This window comes from Ursus maritimus, unplaced genomic scaffold, assembly GCF_017311325.1.
Source record: "Ursus maritimus isolate PB19 unplaced genomic scaffold, ASM1731132v1 scaffold_11, whole genome shotgun sequence".
Lineage (NCBI taxonomy): Eukaryota > Metazoa > Chordata > Mammalia > Carnivora > Ursidae > Ursus > Ursus maritimus.
In genome coordinates, this window is record NW_024423453.1 from 67,764,013 (window position 1) to 67,784,768 (window position 20,756).

At 43.2% G+C, this 20,756-nt stretch overlaps 1 protein-coding gene across 2 annotated transcripts in view; it reads right to left on the reverse strand.

Annotated features, from left to right (window-relative positions):
- Positions 1-20,756, reverse strand: part of DOCK5 (dedicator of cytokinesis 5) — a 210,948-nt gene that overhangs the window by 60,790 nt on the left and 129,402 nt on the right. For both annotated transcript variants that reach the window (XM_040626490.1, XM_040626491.1), the window contains 8 exons: positions 14,697-14,794; positions 14,371-14,460; positions 12,729-12,829; positions 10,833-10,967; positions 5,778-5,889; positions 4,977-5,047; positions 4,265-4,371; positions 2,081-2,217 (listed from right to left, as the gene is read on the reverse strand). In XM_040626490.1, the coding sequence (XP_040482424.1) occupies positions 2,081-2,217; positions 4,265-4,371; positions 4,977-5,047; positions 5,778-5,889; positions 10,833-10,967; positions 12,729-12,829; positions 14,371-14,460; positions 14,697-14,794 (851 nt within the window). The remainder of the gene's footprint in view (positions 1-2,080; positions 2,218-4,264; positions 4,372-4,976; positions 5,048-5,777; positions 5,890-10,832; positions 10,968-12,728; positions 12,830-14,370; positions 14,461-14,696; positions 14,795-20,756) is intronic.

Below are 20,756 nucleotides of genomic sequence, written 5' to 3' on the forward strand. Positions count from 1 at the left end.
TTTACATTATATATATATTTTATTTATAAATATACATTTAATAATGTATGATCATATATGTATAAATATGATATATTAATATGATTTATATTAAATCTATATAAATATAAATATATTTATGATTTGTATTATTTATAATATAATATAAAATGCATATAACATATATTCTTTTTAAATTATAATTATTATTATATATAACATAATCATATATAATTATATATTTATATGTTACTATAATTATATATAATGTATAGTATATAATATATTAACATAAATATATTATGATTAATAATTATTATATTATTTAAATATAAATTATTTAAATACAAATATAAATTTAACAAATCTATATTAAAAATTAATAATAAAAAGATATTATATTAAAAACAAGACATGGGGCACCTGGGTTGTTCAGTCCGTTAAGTGTCTGCTTTTCCTTCTCCCTCTGCCCCTCCCCCATTGGCACGTGTGCGCGTGCGCTCTCTCTCTTTCTCAAATAAATAAAATCTTTAAAAAGCAAAACAAAACAGCATCAGAAGTGGAAGAGATCTAAGAGGCCATTTAGAACAATCCCCACATGTTATGGAATGGGAAATTGAGGCACCTGGAGATTTGCCTAAGGATAAAGAGCTCCACGTGCTAATGCCAGCACCAGAAAACAAACAGCCCAACTCCCATGCTTCAGATTAACTGTGAATTGTACACATTTACTTCTAGAACACACTGGAGCCCTGCTGAAACCAAAGTCCCTGGTACACTGTTGCCAACTACAGCTTGGACCTTTATTTTAGTATTTTGATTACTGAGTCATAAGAGTTACTTTTAAAAATATTCTTAGCATTATGAGATGCTTAGTCACATTTATTTATTTGTTGCAAAATCCTTGGTTAGGAATCAAATTCCCAATCATAAAATTCCTTGGGAAAATTTATTATATTTTATGTGGTTTCTAGAAACACATTTAAGGGGGAAAAAAGGAACGGGAACATGACCTGTAATTAATAAATATCCAATAAATAATACAAATTGTAAGTGGGCTGCAGGGGCTCAGAGAAAGGGTGGAGGTAGGTAGAGAAAGCAATGGAAGAAGCCTTCTCCGGTACCTCCATGGCTGCGGCATGAATTAGCAGAAATGCAGACGTGCCCGTGTGAAAAGCAGCAGCTGAGGCAGGCTGGGGCCAAACTGCGGTGAACCTTGAAAGGTGAGCTAAGAATTTAGCTATGGGGAACTGACAGTGTGTTCTTCAATTCCTTTAGCAGACCTGAATCTAAATATACTGGAAGGAATGGGCTTAGGCAAGGCCAAGACTGTTTTCCCTGCTCGTGGAAACAGTAGTGCCAGGGAGCCATTGTGGGGGGTGGTAAGTATGCTTTGTGCTCAACTGAACACCTTCTGCAACTTCTCCAGCCTCTTGAGAGGGGGCCATGCCTAGGCTATGGGTCGTGCTATCTCTAGAACAAGGTAAATCCAGGCAGATGCAGCCCCAGGGTTTGGGGGAAAATGGGCGCCCAGGTCAGAGAGAAGATGTGAGACAAGAAAAACACATCATTTCCACTAGGCTCCAAAAGGAAGGATCAGTGTCAGACAGTATAAAAATGAGAGCATGTCAGAAGCTCAGGCACATCTACAACAGTCCTGTCAGTCCAGTAGAAAAAGGCGGCCAAGGTTTCTGCATAAAAAGTCTAAACAGGGCTCTGATTCTTCAAAGCCCCCTCAGGGATCTCAGTGGTGGACAAGCCAGGAAAACCAGCCTGTAGCAGGCACCCCAGTAAGCGGACCCCTCCTGGACCCAGATTTGCAGAGCAGGCTCTGGCAAGAGGAAGCCTCTCTGATCACCTCAAAACCAGCCTGCAGCAGGCACCCCAGTAAGCGGACCCCTCCTGGACCCAGATTTGCAGAGCAGGCTCTGGCAAGAGGAAGCCTCTCCGATCACCTCAAAAGCACCCCAAAACCTGCCCCAGTACCCAGGTTCTGAACTGCCTGAGCCAAGCCCTGAGACGAGGAAGGCCCTGAAGTCATTATTGCCCAAGGCAGAGGGACCCATGTGTGTGGTCTGCATCGGGTGACGGTTCAACTCACCACATCCTTCCTGTCCAGCACTTCCAGGATGTTGCTCAGAAGCTGCGAGCTGGCCTCATGGTCAGGCTTGCTGGAGTTGTCATCTAGCTGGCCGCTGAGCTGGTCTGTCAGCAGAGGCAGCAGCACGTCTCTGCACTCTGGGAGACAAAGTGCACCCAGCTCACCAGCTGCAGCAGACCCCCCGCCCCCGAGGTGCTCCGCTTTTGCCTGCAACTCTCCCTCTGCCCCATATGGCAGCTGACCTCTGAGCTCCACCCAGCAGGAGCACAGCATCCTGGGCATGGAACTTCAGCCCTGTAACTTGATTTTATTTTTTTAATTTAATTTTATTTATTTATTTGACAGAGGGAGACACAGCCAGCGAGAGAGGGAACACAAGCAGGGGAGTGGGAGAGGAAGAAGCAGGCTCCCAGTGGAGAGCAGGGAGCCTGATGGGGGGCTCAATCCCAGAACCTGGGATCACGCCCAGGGCCAAAGGCAGACGCTTAACGACTAAGCCACCCAGGCGCCCCATGTAACTTGATTTTAAAAGCCAAGAAAATTACACCGATCACAGGCACATATACAGAAATGTTTAAAGTATTCAACAATGTCTTTGGCTTTTTTAAAAAATGCCACCTCGACAGCTGAAGGCTAAGTCCTACGAAAGGAAAAAATTAAGTAAGTCACACTTTTTAAAAAATGTTTGAAAGTTTCCACCTAATGGAGAGAATTCACTCTAAAATTTGTACAAATACTGAGTGAGCTTTCCTAGTACATTTCAGGGTGTTTCAAGGACGTTCTGAATGTTTTTGCAGGCACATGGGCTTCGCAACATAAGGGGTTATCTTTCTATGATGTCTTCCTTCTGGGATCCTCGCTATTAGAAGACATCATTACGATGAGGCCAGATGTTCTGGACACTAACAGAAATGACTGTTAGCAGTGAGAATACTTCCTCTAATTGGAACACACGGTGCATGCTTGCTCTGGTGCTCAAACACCCCATTTTTATCATCTCATTTATCCCTTCTGCACGCTTAGAGGCAGAAATATCATAGCATATTAAGATGTCTAGTAATATTATATTTTCTACTTGAGAGCATTCACTAGCTTTGTGCACACCTCCAACTGTGTCCTTGGAACAGTTAGAATTTCTAAGCAAAAATTCACAGGGACAGGAAATATCAGAGCCAAAAGGGGCTACCAGTGTGATCTAGTTCAAATCCTTCCTTCCACGGAAATGGAGGCTAAGACTCACAAAAGGCTCCTCGTGTGTCCAAAGTTACATAACCAACCAGGGCAAGGCCAGGAGGCCTGTCACCAATAACTCACTCACCTCTCCCTATTTCTGAGGAGTCTTGCTGGTGCTCAGACCTTCCAGGAAATACATGCAACACGGGGTCACCCTCTGGGAGCCCCTGACCTACTGGTAGCTCCAAAAGAACCTCCCAGAGCAGCCCCTCTCTAGCAAGTCTTGGGTTTATTGGGGAAAGACCAGCCATGGAACCTCTTCCCCATATCAGCTTTGGGACAAGAGCACAGTGATTTAGACTTGGTGGCTACATGCTTGCCTCTAGTTACAAAATGAATATTTCATCCATGTAAGAGTTTTCTCTCCTCTGTGCCCTCTGGCTCCCCCACGAAGCCCTTCCCCACCAAAACCTGTGACTTCCAGTGTTTGCCAGTTTCTGTGGTATAAATACGACCACTGTGGCCCATTTTCAGCTCCTCACATGATATGACTGAGCATGGAAATTGAGAAGAGATACACACAATCTGCTCTCCTGAGCCAGGACCGGGGCGGGGGTTGCTCCAGCACACTCCTACAGGGCTGCCCCCTGGTTTTTCAGGTTAAGCAATAAGTACAGGTCAAAGAAGACACATTTGTTGAAAACCATCTTTCCTGCTTCCCTGCTACTTTCTGGGGTGTCCCATTTTGAGGACAAAGTTCTCTTAATTAATGAAAGACTGACTTGTTCTCATAAAAAAAATGCATGATTTTATTCTCTCAGATCCTCTTGGAAATACTAACCTGACTCTGTCTGCCCTTTAAAACCAGTTTCTCAGGAGGTCCCTATGTCCCAACCAGCTACTGGCAAGGTCGTTATTGACATTTAAGGGGAAAAAAAAAAAAGCAAGCGTTGGCTGGAGAAGCAGCAAGACTGGAATGTCGGTAAGCGGTAGTTTTTGGTGAGGACATACCCGACTGCCGGAAAAGATTGCTCTCCACTATCTTGGTCATGCAGTTCAGTTTCTGACGAACTAACTGGTTGTCAGGGATGCTTTGAATGAACTTGCAGAAGAGCACACTGCAAAAGAGATCCCAGAGGTTAGTATTTTCGTTCCGTCACACTGAAGGTATCATTACACAGCTCCTCCCCTCGACTCTGAGATCCGGGCGTGGAGAGTTTTCCCTGGAAATCCCTCCCAGGCGGCCTGAGAGTCTGCCCCTTGGAGCTGAAGCCGAGACTGTTCCATGCGCACTGCAGCGCTCAGCCTCAGAACCTTCTCTGTTTAAACTGCCAAAGCACGGTCACGTCCATCCCGGCTTTGCGGACCTGTCCGACCCCTCGCTTCTGCACAACCCTTTCCTGGCTAACTCCACCCCGGTGTCGATCACCATCTGACTTTGCACTGCTGGGGTGCTTAGGTACAGGGCTGGAAGTGTATTATTATGTACTTTCTTCTGGAGTTAATTTCACGTCTGCATGTCTTGATTCCACAGAGAAAAGTGCAAACCTCTCTCAGGGGCAGGCTTTGTGTCTTCTTTCATATTTTTCACAGAAACTGAGCACCAGAAGGGGTTCAGTTAAGACGTGTTAGAAGAATAACAGGATGTGCAGCAGCCCATGCCCCAGCCACGCAGGGAAGTTGCTTCGTTGTTAAAGTCAGCAAACGGTGCTTTGCTATTTACCTGAGCTCCACGGGATCAAACACAAGTTTGACGTCGTTAATGATGCTAGGAAGGTATTTCAGAGCTGCCCCCTGTAAGAAAAATACCGAAAGGCAAATTCAGTTGCCAAGCAGGACGAAGGCAGAATGCATTACTTAATCCCAGGAAGAAAAGGCTTGCATCTACACAGGGAACCACACACAGATGCTTTCTCAGTAGAGAGCAGAGCTAAATGCTGCTAAAGGTGATTGCCTAAAATCTTCTTCCTAAAAGGTCAGATGGCACGGCCTTTTCTTTTTCTTCATTATCAATAGGTAGTGTTTGTTTGGAATTCATTTTTCTATCAAAGCAGGTAGTCAGAATCTTGACATCTCCCTCACAAGATGGGCATAAAGAACAAAGAATAAATAATGAAATTCAGATCTGAATCCTCAGAGATGGCACATTTTATATTAAAAAACTGATAATGAGGAACATGATGATGACTTTGGGCTTCTGGGAAGAATGGGGGGGGGGACTTAGAATAAAAACCTGTTGCCTGTACCACTGCGATCAATTGGCTGAATTCACAGGGGCCATGGAAGCCTTTCAAGGGATGTCTAAAAGGATAGTTTGTCTGTGGCAAACTGCCACTTGAGAACACAAATGGACATAAAAGTTAAAACACAGGTTTCTCCCTTTACTTTCTGGAAGTCGTACTAAAATTCACAGGTTTTCCACGAATTCACTTTGCTTCTCTTCCGCCATGTCCAGTTCTATGTTGTCACAGGACATTCTCAGCAACAGCATGAAAAGAGGCACCCACGGGGATACCATGCTGACCTTGATCTTGACAGCTTCCTCCAGGGGCCTGTCCATGAGCATATTGAAAGCGAGAAATAACTGGCGGATTGAATTATTAAATTCATCTCCATCTTCGCTTTGGCCATAAAATCTTAACAGGAAAAAGAGAGAAGCGGTCAGGTTTTCCATCTTCACAGAGAATTTTTGAAAATATCTGTCCCCTAATCAATGCTGGAGGCCTGTGTCTCCCTGGTCACCACGTGAGACTCTGCCAAGGGAAGGTCAGAGGGTGCTCCAGGATGGTTTCGGGGAGACACCCAGTAGGCTGAGAAGATAGTACCACCTGGTCAAGAGCAGGTAGGAATTCGTACCTAAAGTCCTACCACAGAGCTCTGCATTTGGTCTGCTACGGTCAGCCAGTCTGGAATGACTCCCTAGAAGCTGTATGAAGCTGTCCATCCTAGCCATGCACGGGCACTTCCGGCCAAGAGCGAACAGCAGGAGCTGCTCTGTGTGAAGGATCAGTTGAGCTCTGTGCGCATGCCCGCCTTCCTCAGCTCATTGGCAGAACGCCCAACATGCAGGGGACTCCCCTGGCTCACTTTCCCAACACACACTCTTGCCATAGCCTACCCTCCAGCATCACTCCTGCCCTCTTCCCTAGTTCTCCTCTTCTACTCTTTCCATCTCATCTCCTCAAGCCCTGATCATTCGAGCTGAGGTTTCAGACAATGGGTAGAGAAGCTCCTTGAACCAGCAACGTTCTGAACCCAACCCAGTCTGCGAGTTCAGGAATGCCATTCTCTCCACTGAAGAGGCCAGGTGCGTGCTGACCCGCTCTACAGTAGGACCTCGCGGCACACAAGAATACCTCGCCCTCACTGATTCGTGCTGGTTTTAAGGTACTCTGCTTGTCTTCAGGATTTGTCCATCTGCTGAAAAGCTGGTTCTTTCTCCTAAGTAGAAATCAGAGGTCTTTGGCCCATTTCTCAGAAACATGAAAGTCTCAAATTGTAACCCAAGCGCATTCACCCTGGGTGGCAACATTCCCACCAACTGGTCAAGAGTAGGGACTGTTTGGAGTCAGGATTTTGCACACACACTCACTCACTCACACACATACACGCACACATATATTTAAGTTCATCTGCATTCAGCTACGCCTTATAAGGGACTTGTGGAATTCGAACTCCCCTGAGAAAAGAATTCGATCAGAGGGTTATTGGTCATTCTCAATTCATCCATTTAGCAGAACTAAAAAAGAACTTTCCTTGCTACTTAGTCCACAGGGTATCTCAAAATTAACATACGCAAAGCAGAACCCCCTTGATTCTCCTGCTCCTCTTTCAGAATTCCAAGTCTCAGCAATTTAGCACCCAAAACCTGGAACTTATCCAGGATTCCTCCCTTCCTCTCATTCTCCCACAGACTCTAACAGCAAGGCCACCTCGCGCTCTCGGCACCCCATCGGAGACGGAGCCGCCGCATCTCACACTTGAACTACAACAGCCCATTGTGTGCTCACCCAGGGTTTGCTCTTTACCCTCGATGATCCACTTTCCACCTAAGACATGGGATGATCACTGGAAATGGAAGCCAGATTTTACTGCCTCTCTAACTGAAACCCTTCGATGGCTTCCCATTCCACTTGGGTGAAATCCAAACTCCTTACTACAGCCTGCCAGGTCCTCCCTCGTTTGTCATTCACCTGCCGCTCCCCATTCTCCCATTCTCATCCTCCATGCTCCAGCAGCACTGGCTTCTCCTGATTTCTCACGCAAGCCCTACAGAGCCTCCCCCACACCCTCATTCCTCCTCCCTGAGACCTGCACATGTGGCCTCCTCCTGTTTGGTCTCAACTCAAATGCCAAATCCTAGAGACGCCTTCTCCCTCCCTGGTCATTATCCCCCCAAGGCCTCCCCAGCCAGCCCTCACCTATCTGAAATAATCTTAAGGTTTCTTTCTTCACTATTTGCCTCCCTGGCTTCAACCCAACCCACAAGCACCATCAGAGCTGGAGCCTTGTTTCGTCTGCTACTAGAACGCCAGTACCCAGACCAACACCTGGCATCCTCTGTGCCGGGCATTTAAAAAGAGGGGACTAGGGGCGCCTGCGTGGCTCAGTCAGTGAAGTGTCCGACTTTTGATTTTGGCTCAGGTTGTGACCTCAGTGTCCTGGGTTTGAGCCCTGCACTGGACCCCACACTCAGTGGGGTGTCTGCTTCTATCCCTCTCGCTCTCCTTCTGCCCCTCCCCCGACTCGGGTATGTGCTTTAAAAATAAATAAATAAATAAATAAATAAATAAATAAATAAATAAATAAATCTCTATCTATCTATCTTTAGAAAAAAGGGTAGTGGTGGGGGGAACTAATACAAGACAGGCGGAGTTCTTAATGCCCTACCATGGGCAATTTACAATTTTAATTCTCCCTAGGTGTCTCCTGAATGGAGGTAAACTCCAGCCAGGAAATGAGCTCAAAGAGGAATTTAAGCTCTGAGGAGGGCAAAGGGGTGGTGTGGGGGAATGGATGGGGTGTGGGGTCTGTGGGGGGTGACATTTCATTTGCAGCTCCTGGACAGGGCCAGTAAACTGATGTCTATCTGATCTAAGCAATCAGAGAATGTAGATTTCAAGGGTTGCTTTCTCAGATCAAGCTCTTGTTTCATGAGAAAAAATAAGAGGGGTGGGGATAACCATAAGCAGGTGCTCAGGGACCAAGTTCAACACAGCTACTCCCTTAGTTAATTTCATGGGCTACTTAACCACTTTTCCGTTGTTCTCCTTGTATATAATGCTGAAAATGCTGGCTCACATGCAGTGCAACACAGTGAAGGGTGACACACAGTGAGTCATCAATGGAGAGTATTTTTCAATTTCATAAATTAAGATCTCCTTTCTATGGTTTTATGAGGATTTTTATTCCTGGACATCAGGGCTCACATACAAATGTTTAGGTAAGGGAATGTTCCCTCAGTGGGACACTCTGGGCCCTAAATGAATTTGTGGAAATTTAACATAATTGTAAAATGAGGAACTAGCTATAAAGGAAGCCTGTCTGAAGAGAGAGACTACAGAGATTGCATATAAACCCGGCCCTGGGTAAACACTGCTCGCTTCTGCTAGGCAGGGAGGGATTGTCACTCACCCAGTTGGACTTTTAAGTCATTAAACGTTTTTAAAAACTGTAAAAATTTACAAAGTTACTGTGGAAACTTTAAAAATGCTGAAAGAATAAAAACCTGCTTAAAACCCTCTTACCATACAGTTTTATTCCTACTAAAATATTAGTTCCCAAACCTATATTTTCAAAATGGGGTCATATGACACTTATGTCTTATGCTTTAGTTTTATTATGTAAGAACCTATCACGGTTATCTTTCCTCCTTAACATACCCTTTCTCATTCATCTTTGTTCACACCTGCTGGATTATTTTCCAGCAGATAAACTTTTAGATAGGGTATTACCAGACAAAGGTGGTATTTTCTTTAGCTTTTTGTGGTTTTTGTTTTGTTTTTACTTTTTACTCATGGTGTCAAATTTCTGCCCTTAAGAAATTTATATTTCTATCAGCATTAAAATGCAGGACCAAATTTTGTCCAATTTCATCAAAGGATAAAGATTTTTAATCTTTATCAAATGTACAGAAAAAGTGTGTGTGTGTGGCATTTTGATAGTATGAATTTTCTTAAAAGATTTATTTGTTTATTTAAAGAGAGTGGGGGCAGGGGCAGACAGAGAGAGAGAAAGAGAATCCCAAGCAGGCTCCCCAATGAGCATGGAGCCCCATGCAGGGCTCAATCCCAGGACCCCAAGATCATGACCTGAGCTGAAATCAAGAGTCTGACACCCAATCAACTGAGACACGCAGGTGCCCCTGAATACTTCTTAAGAAATTTAATTTACCATTTGAATTTTTCTCTTATAAATTGTTTTTGTTTTCTATTATTTAAGGATGTTTATCATTCTTTTGTTGATTGGTAAGAGCCTTTAATTAGTAAAGGTAATTAAAGGCCTTGATCTATACGGTACATTGTAAGCTTTTCACTGTTAATTGTTTGCCTTTAATTTTATGATTTTGTAAACATACCAAGTTAAAAACAATACGAATGCTCAAATCTAGACTTGAAACCCCCTTACTTATAGTTTTACTCCTAATAACATTTTAGCATGCTATCTGTCCAGTTTCCAAATCTGTTTTAGCAATATATTTTAACAGTTTGGAAATTCAGCTATTACTGAAAGGCAGAGATGGCACTGGGGTTGTGGGCATTCCCAGAAAAGTTACTTCCTCATTCTTCATCTCTGCTATTTTTTTTTTAAGATTTATTTATTTATTTATTTATTTGAGAGAGAGAGAGAGAGAGAGAGGGAGAGAGAGCAGGCCAGGAGGGGGTGACATAGAGGGAGAGAGAGAAAATCCCAAGCAGGCTCCACCTTCAGCATAGAGCCCAACTTCAGGCTCGATCTCATGAGCCTAAGATCACAACCTGAGCCAAACCAAGAGTCAGACGCTTAACTGACTGTCACGCAGGTGTCCTGTCTCTGCTGTTTTTGATGGAACTGTTATTCGAGAAATTCAAGCTGGGAATTATCATATCTGGCTTAGTTTCATCAGGTAACTAAGCATGATGTCGGCAAAAATCACACACCTCCCTGACAAGGAAACATCTTCCCGACGACAACTGCCACTATTCTCCATCCACCACCAAGAACTCATAATCCTAGATCTGTACACCCAACAACATCATGCAGTCCCTTGCTACGCCAAATGCAGTGTTGCCACAGGAACCTTGGTTCCCAGAGCGGTCATCACCAACCAAGGCTTTTATCAAGCTGCACACTGTAGCTACCTGCATCCCTAAGTCCCGCTGTCATTACTGCTCTAGAAATTCTGCCGACTCGAAAGGACTTGGCATGGGCCTTCTCTAGGGGTTTCAGAGTCTACCACCATCTTCAGCCTTGGAGTTCTGAAATTTGGCAATTCCATGACCCAACCATGATCAGAGCACTGAACATGAGCATGAGGATTAAGGAAAAGTCCATGAAGAGAGAGGATACAGCATAAACATCTTACTGCAGCGACCATTACCTCAAGTAGAGTACTCTAGATTGGATGATGAATCTAAATAAGTACTTCAGGGCTTTCAAAGCAGCGAAAAGCAATTCTGTCTTGCTGGAGTCATCTGCATTGGCCACATAAAAGTTCAGTACCTTGGAGAGTTTCCTTAAAAGGGTGAAAAAGAAAAATGTCAGTGGGGCAAAGTGGTATTCTGAGGTTTGGGGTATGTTATATAAGACGGGAACTTGGCATACCGGGGAAGCAGAAATCACAACTATAATTATCTCTTCTAGAATATTCTCTGAGTAGGGAAATTGACTCCTTTGCAGTTTGGTTTCCTCACTGCAGTCTAGGTTTGGAGCTTCCCTAATGCTTAGAAGCGGTGGTTTCTTTCCCTTAGGATCTTTTAAAAGGATCAAAAATGAAAGTTGAAGGGATTCAAACCATGAAGGCATTTTAATCTCTAGTATATTATACATACATCCTCAGACGTTCCTGTAAGGAAGGGAATGTCTGCCTAATGCAGTCACCTTAAAAGAAGTCTAATTCCCTCCAGTCTGCCTAAACTCTTTGGGATTCACAGAATGGTGAGTATGGGAAGAGAAGTTCAACCTGACTCTGGCTCAATCTGATGGAAACAACCATGGTTTCTGAGCATCCCAACAGATAACACTGGGCTGGGATGTCAGATTGCTCTTTGTGTCCTTCCAGAGTCTAGGCATTTTCTTAATCGGTTGTTAACTTACACTCCGGGGGGCACTCATAGCTTGACCTTTCTTTCTATAAATCTCTAAGTTTTCATAGTATTAAGAAAAATCCACAGCACACATGTCAAACTGATAAAAGCTTGTAAAGAAACCCAGATTACTACTTCCTGGAGTGTTGCATTTGGCTCTGTGAAATGAAGATCCAGTGACAGGAGTTCCCCGCTTGCAGCTACCGCCTGCTTGGAAAGTGAGGCTACTGGATGCAAAGAAACCTATCACCAGTGCATCTGCTGCTTCTCCCAAACCAGCGGGCATCATGTCCGTCATGTTCGTTGGTGATTATGCTACGTAACATCTCTTTTCTGTCACTTACATTTTATAACATCGCTGGGCCTCCCATGCAAATAAAACCAAGAACTTTCTTGTTTAGTTCAGAAAGGACACAAGGGACCTAAAGAATCAGGTCAGTAGCCAACCTGATTGATCAGCAACAGCAGCTAGCAGGACCGGCCTAAGCCACTGTCAGAAAGATCTCTGCTGATCTCAACAACATTCCTGTTACTCTTTATCACATTGCTCTGCACAGTAGCTGGGATGCAAGGGGGTGGGGGCCACATACAATGCCACGGGGAGGTGGGCTGAATGTTAGTTGCTTTCCTGAGTCAGAGGCTCATAAACCAAGGACAGAAAGGAGGCTGCACTATGGAAAAGGCAGAGACCATTCTCCTTTATATAAAAGACAGAAAAATTAAATCTCATATCCTGTAAGTAATAAATCCTACAAAGCCCTTGTGATGTAGGGCTGAGGACATGACCCTCAGTTCTACCAGACTTAGTCTTGCTTAATCCACTGTTTGGTCACCGTGGGGTTTCCTGCTAATCCCCCTGACACCCAACTCTCCTAAGATCTGAGTATGACCTTCTGTCCTTAACTGTGCTCCCAATGCCTTCAATTCCTCATCTCTCTGTGTTCTGGATTCTCAAAGACATACAGTCTTACTTCCCCGGGAGCTTCCCAGAAGGCAGGGATTGACTTTTAATGCCTTTCCCAGGGGTGGAATACTTAGCTGGTTCTCTCTTTCCACCGGAAGCTTCGAACAAGCTTCTGCACTTAGGGGCACACTTACTCGGCTTATGTCCCTTGCATTTCTTAACAACCCAACCCTAGAGTACACACCCAACAACCCAGCAGCTGGTAGTCCCCTTGAATTATACTTACACGTATGCCAGAGTGGCACTGAAGTGCTTGTAGATGTAGGTTTCAAGGACAGGATTAAAATGCTGGAACTTGATGTCTCCTATCAGTGAGATAATAAATACCTGCCAAAGGTGAAAAATAGAGATAGCAGCACTGTACGACCCCAGGCATTTAGTCAATAAACCGGATGTTAGCATCCTGGTGACTTCTTTTCTTTCCAGACCATGTTTGCAGCATTCTCACTTCACTGTTCTAGAGCTGAAGTCTTGGAGTTTCTTTTATGTAACATCAATAGAGAAACTATGATGTGTCAGGCAATGGGCTAAATGCTATGGAGAATCTAGTAAGAGCCAGCCCTGGCCTCAGAGAGCTCAGTGTGTCAGAGGACCAGTGCACAAGCAAGATGAGTCAGGGAGGAAGATGGGAAGAGGCAAAAGAAAGATACAGAAAGCGGTCTCCTGTGGGAAAAAGAAACTCTAACCCAAGGATGCAGCTAATGAATTATTTCGTGACCTTGTTCTCGTAAGTGCAGCATGAGTGCCCCCAATAACTTAACTTCATCAGATTTTGCCTCTCAGTTTCCCCTTCTTCTGTGAATGGTATCCCTATCAGGCACATAATCTATAAAGCATCACGCTGCACCTACTGATGAGAGAAGAATGCAGAAGAAGGGCCCCAGGGACGCCTGCATAGACCCACTGCCAGCTGCTCTATCCCATGAGAATCTGCAGACCCAGTCCCACAGAACCCAGAACCATTCTTTCCCATGAATCTGGACATGTGTGATCTTAGCTGGAGCATTTCCTCTCTTTATCTTATAACCTTAACTTCCTGACCACTTCTTGAATGTATCAATTTCTCCAAGCTGGTGAAACAGCCAACATTCCTTTGCTGCAACATCCAGGTAAATTCTGCACAGAATTTTAACCCCAACGAGAAAACGATGCTTGGTTTGGATGTGTCAGCTTCCTCCATTCACTCTGCCACAAATTGTAGCCTCCAAGATTTTTATTTGTTTGTGTTTTAAGATTTGTTTATTTGACACAGAGCAAAACAGCACAAGCAGGGGGAGTGGTAGAGGGAGAGGGAGAAGCAGACTCCCCAGGGAGCCTGACATGGGGCTCAATCCCAGGACCCTGTGATCATGACCCGAGCTGAAGGTAGAAATCGACTGAGCCGCCCATTCACCCCACCTTCCAAGATTCTAACATCATCTCTCCTTGTCTGGATCTGTTTTTGGAATGGGCTGTATGTTGTACAGAATGAGACTGATGCTTGTTTCTGATGTGTGAATTCAGTCTCCCTTGTATGAACATACAAGCACAGACAACAGAGCCACAGTCACCTTTGGTAAAGGTATCTCCTGGTTTATAGCTAGGCAATTTTCAAATAAGTTAAAGTGATCCCTGATTTCTAATGTAATACAATACCTCATTTACCCTGAGAAAGAAGGCATATCAAAAGTAAGACCTAACAGGTAACAGAAAAATAAAGTCTTTGAACCTAAGTCAGTTGTTTCTAATTTAACCTCTAGAATCAGAGAGATGGATGCAAATATTTATGCAAGAGGATACTCGATGCAGTCATTTATAAGAGCAAAATACTGAACACTACCCAGTTGTGAGAACAAACTAGTTAATATGTTTAACATTTAACTGCTTACCAGTGCATCAAACACAAGGAAGTCATAGGTTTCATTGTCTGACATTTCCATCATTATGTTAAAAAGTGCATCTAGTGTATCTTGCAAAAACTGGAGATTAAAAAACAAAGAGAGAGGTTACTTTATGCTTTCAGTTCTTCTCCATAGTGCAAAAATTCAGAGAAATTAGGTTACAATGGAATGAATTAAAAATAGCATTTCTTAAAAATTGGCACTTCTGCTTTCCAATGTTGATAACGTTTTATATTTCTGACCACTGATTTAATTTGAAATATTGAACTAATGATACGGTGACTGTGTTTCTAACCACGAATACATAAACATACCTTAACAATTTCGCCTCCATCCACCTCCATTAACTTCTTTAAGTTGTGTTTAATGTTCTGGGAGTTTGAACGCCAATTTAACAAGCCCAATAGGTCAACTAGGAAGAACGACCACAAACCAAAAAATTAGACACTGATTAGAAGAAGTAACGCACACTATTTCAGGATTCAACTACAGAACTCTCTAGAAAAGATAATTGACCTTAATAGTGGCTAATTCCTTTTTTTTTTTTTTTTTTTTAATTTACTGTCTCCTGTCTAAACCAGAAAAAACCTTGTGGTCTTTCAGTCTTCAGAGAAAAAAATTAACCACTAATATATGAGAACATAAAACTGAATTCCTGAATGGAATTAATATTTCTGAAATAATGACATCATAGCCATGTAGATGAGAAGTTGGAAACACTTTTTTCAAAAAAGATTTTATTAATTTAATTATTTGAGAGAGGGAGAGCGAGCAAGCATGAGTGGGAGTAGGGATCTATCCCTAGAGAGGGAGCGGGAAAAGCAGACTCTACACTGAGTGGGGAGCCTGACGCCAGGTTCAATCCCACAACCCTAAGATCATGACCTGAGCTGAAATCAAGAATCAGATACTTAAAGGTCTGAGCCACACAGCTGTCCCGAAAACACTCTTAGGTAAACTTCATACCTTCAATTTGCTGCATTGCTTAATTCATCCTTTGCCACTATATGTGTCTCAGTGGATGCCAAAGGAAAAGGGAACTTATATGGGGCGCCTGGGTGGCTCAGTCATTAAGCGTCTGCCTTCGGCTCAAGGCGTGATCCCAGCGTTCTGGGATTGAGCCCCACATCAGGCTCCTCCAGTGGGAGCCTGCTTCTTCCTCTCCCACTCCCCCACTCCCCCTGCTTGTGTTCCCTCTCTCGCTGGCTCTCTCTCTCTCTGTCATATAAATAAATAAAATCTTTAAAAAAAAAAAAAAGGAACTTATATACATGCACTGATTCATTTATTTTTTTTAAGATTTATTTATTTATTTTATAGAGAGAGTGGGAGAGAGCACGAGCCGGAGCAGAGGAAAGGGAGAGAGAATCTCAAGCGTACTCTGAGCTGAGCGTGGAGCCTGATGTGGGGCTCGATCCTGACCCTGAGATCACGACCTGAGCCGAAACCAAGAGCTGGATGCTTAACCAACTGAACGACCAATGTGCCCCACACTTATCCATTTAAACACTGTGTCCACATTGTAGAGATTTCATTTTTTCCATTTTGGAATTGAGGAAACTGAGGCCTTATGAAATTCAATTACTTGCCTCAGGTCACACAATTGCCAGGGAGTCCTAGGAATTTAATTATAGATTGATCTGATTCCCAAAAAACCATGTCCTTGCTACTCTATCATACTGCCTTCTGAGAGTTCTTCAAAGAAACAGACAAGCAAATTAGACAATTGCTATTTCAAAGGAAGGCAGAACAGACTCATGGTCCTTAGGGTAAGACTGGGACAGAAATCTTAAGGTGTATCTGGATTTAAAGTGTAGAATTATGGATCTTTAAGCCATTTATAGCTTTAATCAATGTTGAAAGTGTCAAAGGAAAATATAACAGGCATCTGGACTGTTACTATTTTATCATTTTGTTTAGTACATTAAGCTACTATTTCAATTTACAGAGCATTATCTAGCAACACATGCTTTTTAATCAATGGACTTGTATAATATTCAGAAGTTGTTAAAAACATACTGTTCATTAGAATAGTCAATTTGCTTTATGAGTGTTTATTAGCTTACCTATTAGTCCCTGGGAAACCTCCAACACCCAGTGCCCAGAGACGCCCCACTGTCAACAGAATAAAGTCCCAATACCACTCACAGAAGGTGGTGAGCCCCCACCCATGGCCTTCCTGCCAGCCCACTACCCACCAGTCTGTTACCCCTCAGCAGCCAGACAGATCAACTCACTACTCCCTAGACTATGGCACGCTCTGATAGATCCAGGTCTTTGCATATATTCTTCCCTTCGTCTGAAATGCCCAGATACACTTTAATACTATGTATTTGGTAAGCTCATCCTTAGGTTTAAGACCCACCTCAAATTGTCTTCCCTCTGGGAAGACTGACCCAATCATTCTGTGCTATTTATACTCTTTGCTACATATACATATGCATATGCATAGACAAACATAACAAATAATAAAGACACACTCGGTATTTCTTTGGCTCTTCCTATAGACTTGAGCCACTTGAGGGCAGGAACCATATTGCACTCATTGTTATACACCATCATGCTGCCAGGCACCTAGTAGGTGTTCAATACATATTTGATGCAAGAATGAATGGACGGGTAGAAAGGGAACTGGTAGCCCTGAGGGAGCCGGTATTGTGCTCGACACAGTTCTTGGATTTAGTCATTTATTCAGTAAGCATTAATAATAGACACTGTGCTAGGCTTGTCACTTCCCCTTCCCATCTCCTACTTCCGCCAGAGGCTAGTCAATGGCACCACTCCATTTGTTACTTCGCTCCACTAGCTGCTGCCTGAGGAAAAGGATTTAGATACTTTATCAGGGTGAAGAGTCACCCGGCAGCTTGAAGCATCTGCAGACAACCCTTCTATCAGCCCAGAGGTTTACGCCCTAGAAATATTTGCATGCCACATCACTGCCCATGTCAGGAATAGAGCTGGAATCTGGTGAATCATAGGTCCTGGGGCTAGAAAAGCGGCAGCCCCGTGTTAGAGCAAAGTCCCCAGACTTCCTGTGCTGCTGAGACTCACGCGGGTTGAGGCATATAGCTCTAGTTAATCTGTGTCAGTTGCTACACAGTATCTCTCTTATTGTGGGGATGTACCACAATGGGTCTGTCCATTCAACCGCTGATAAACATTTGAGTTGTTTGCAGTTTTTTCTATTTATCACAAACAATTCTGCCATGAACATTCTCATGCTTCTTCTGGTTTCCAGGTACAGCAGCATCTCTGGGCAATAAAACTAGAATGGAATTTCTGGATCATCGGGAATGACCATCCAAATGTTATCTAATGTCCTCTCAATTTACGTCCCTCCCCCAAAGTATTCAAGAATTTGGGATACTCTGATTGACAATCCCCTAATTTAGGCTAGTGGCTACTTTAGGGAAAGGATTAGAAACTATAATAATTAAAAAAGAAAAGAAAAATAAAAACTGTGACTTTTGGGGTTACAAATATCTATTTTCAGATCCATGTCCACTACTTATGAACCCAGGCAAAATATTTTGGCACTTTAACTTTCTGATCAGTGAACAGAATAATGGCAATGGTGGTGTCTTTGTGCACTAGGGTGTTGGAGGGTAAAATAAGATGCCGCTGGGAATTGTGTGGCACTGGGCCTCACACCTGCAAGGACCTGAATTCCCCTCTCCCTTTGCTGGAGCCACAAATCTATTCTCACCTTCCATACGGGCCCAGCAACAAACGATCCATATAAACTGGCTCTGATTTAGGTTAGAAAAAATTTATAAATGAAGAGTCTACAAGATCTATTTGTTAAAAGGCCAGTGGCTTTTAACCTTTAGAGTCTGAATAGTCCTTTGTAAGGCTAAGGAGAAATGCCATTGGTCACGGTCCCTGTGAAAGAACAGCCACCCTCTTTATCAGGGAAGTGCCCTCTTGGAGTGGAGGGTTTCTTACTGTTCTTCACCTTCCTCTTTCTTGGAAGACATTGAAGTGGTTCCTTGTAACTTCCGTCGAATTAGAAGAATGAATACATGAGCCACCCACAATCTTTATTCTCATTATTTGTCCCTCGGAATGTCCTGTGTCCTCTGATACTCGGGATGTCCTGCTGTTCTCTTCACTTTTCTCACATCGGTCCTCCCTCCCTCCCGCCCCCACCCCAGGCCATGAGGACTGCACATCACTCCTCCCTGGTTCCCATGAATTTGCCTTTTTCAACCTTCTTTGGGATAGGTTATCAATGCAAGACTTTGGTTTGGTTTAGTTTGGTATGTTGAGTTTTTTTGAGACCTAAACACTAGGAATGGGGAGGACAACGAAGCCATCTGATGGAACTTCCTGGGATGATGGTGATGTTCTGTGTCTGCTGGCCAACACGAAAGCCACCAGCAGCACGAAACCATGGAACACCTGAAACGAGACTAGTGCAACCATACTTTCTTCTGATACTAAATAAATTTCTCAAGGTCCATGTGTCTGGTGGCTGCCACTGGAGGACAGCATGGCTTTAGAATATGCAGAAGATGAGTGATGCAGATATCAGCAAATCAAGCGTCTGAGCTGAGTACTGCCACCTGCCCGTACGCTTCCTGTATTCTTGACTGGAGATAATAAACAATCTAACCATATGGTTATGTTTCATGGAAATTCCTTCTGCTTTTCATTGAAGTTAATTTTAGCTACTTATCTCTTGCTTTACTTGAAGTCTAATCTCTGGAAAGGAAAATCTATTTGATAAATGCCATCTTTTTTGACTATCTCTTAAAAGTCCTAAAAGTACATTAAGGCTTTGTATTGTCTGCTACATACTTACAAAAATACCATTTTAACATTTTATAAAGAAAAGTTTGAAAAATAACAGAAAGAGCACAGAAAATAAACACGGTCCCAACTTCGGGAGTCTTTCCTCTTAGTCTTTTCCTGTGTACATATGATGATGATGGTGGTGGTGGTGGTGGTGGTGATGATGGCTAATATTCATATAGTGTTTATAATGGGCAAGACACTTGTCTTACTTTAACTTATTTTAATTTACTTCATTCTTTGAAATACACACTAGTCTTACTCCCATTTCCAAGAAGAGGACACCAAGTCACAAAGAGGCCATGTGGCATACCTGAGCTGAAAGAACTAGTGGCACAGCTGGGACTTGAACCCAGGCAATTGGCTTCAAACCATCAACAGGTATCTAAACAAAATTAGGATTATACCCCACCTAGTGCTAAAGTTTTCACATGTCTTTGATTACATTTTGAAATATATTTGGCAGCTGTACATATGTCAATTAATTACATGATAATGCCCCCAATTACTGGACTTTTGGATTGTTTCTGCTGTTCCCCTATTATGAGTAATACAGAGACATCATCAGACGTGAATCTCTGCACTCATCTTTCATTGTTTACTTAGGTTTCATTTCTAGGGCTGAGACAACTGGCTCAGACTGGCTCAAAGGGTCTGAATACATTCAAAACCTTTGATTCTCCTTCTAAATCATCTTCCGTAAATACTGTACATTTAACCCAGTACCAGCAGTTGATCACATTTGCTTTTTCCCTAAAAAGGATTAGGTCACGGACACAGTTTTGTCATGTCTTCTATGAAGTACAGAATGTTTTCTGGCTTAATTTTTGTTTTTCTCTTAATAGACTTTATTCTTCTGAGAGCAGTTTAAGGTTTACTGAAAAATTAAGCACAAAGCACAGAGAGTTCCCACATATGCTCCCTGTGCTCCCCAGCTCCCCCTACTACGAGTATCTTGCATTAGTGCGGTACACCTGTTATAACTGATGACCGAATATTAATACCGTTCATGAGCTGAAGTCCACAGTACATGTTAGGGTTTACTCTGTGTAGCACGTTCCGTGGCTTCTGACAAATGTATAATGACACGCGTCCATGTATCCATCACGGTGCCATATCGTATAGTGTTACTGCTGGAGAAGTCCCCTGTGCTCTGCCTATTCATCCCTCCTCCTCTCCGAGGCCTTTGCAACCATGAAAATTTTCACTGTCTCCATAGTTCTGCCTTTTTTCTGGCTCAATTCTTGGTGAGCGTGTTTTTACTTTCGCATATGTATCAGCTCTGCACTTCACTCTGTTGAGTCTGGCCCCTTATCCAAGTTGAAATACTATCCATGTTCTCTAGCCAACCATGATTCATCAAAACAAACAATACTGACCCCTTTTAAAGATCAACCAACATCTGATTCCTGAGTGTATCTTATGTCTGAACTGTTTTGTCTATCCCTTAGCACTTCCGTAAGGCAGAGTCCTGGCCGTGTTCCTCACCCAAATCTTCTAAAAGGCCAAAGTGACTACTCCTTTATACATCACAAGGGCTAGAGGATTTCTAAGGCAAGTTCCCAGAGTTCCTCATTCTT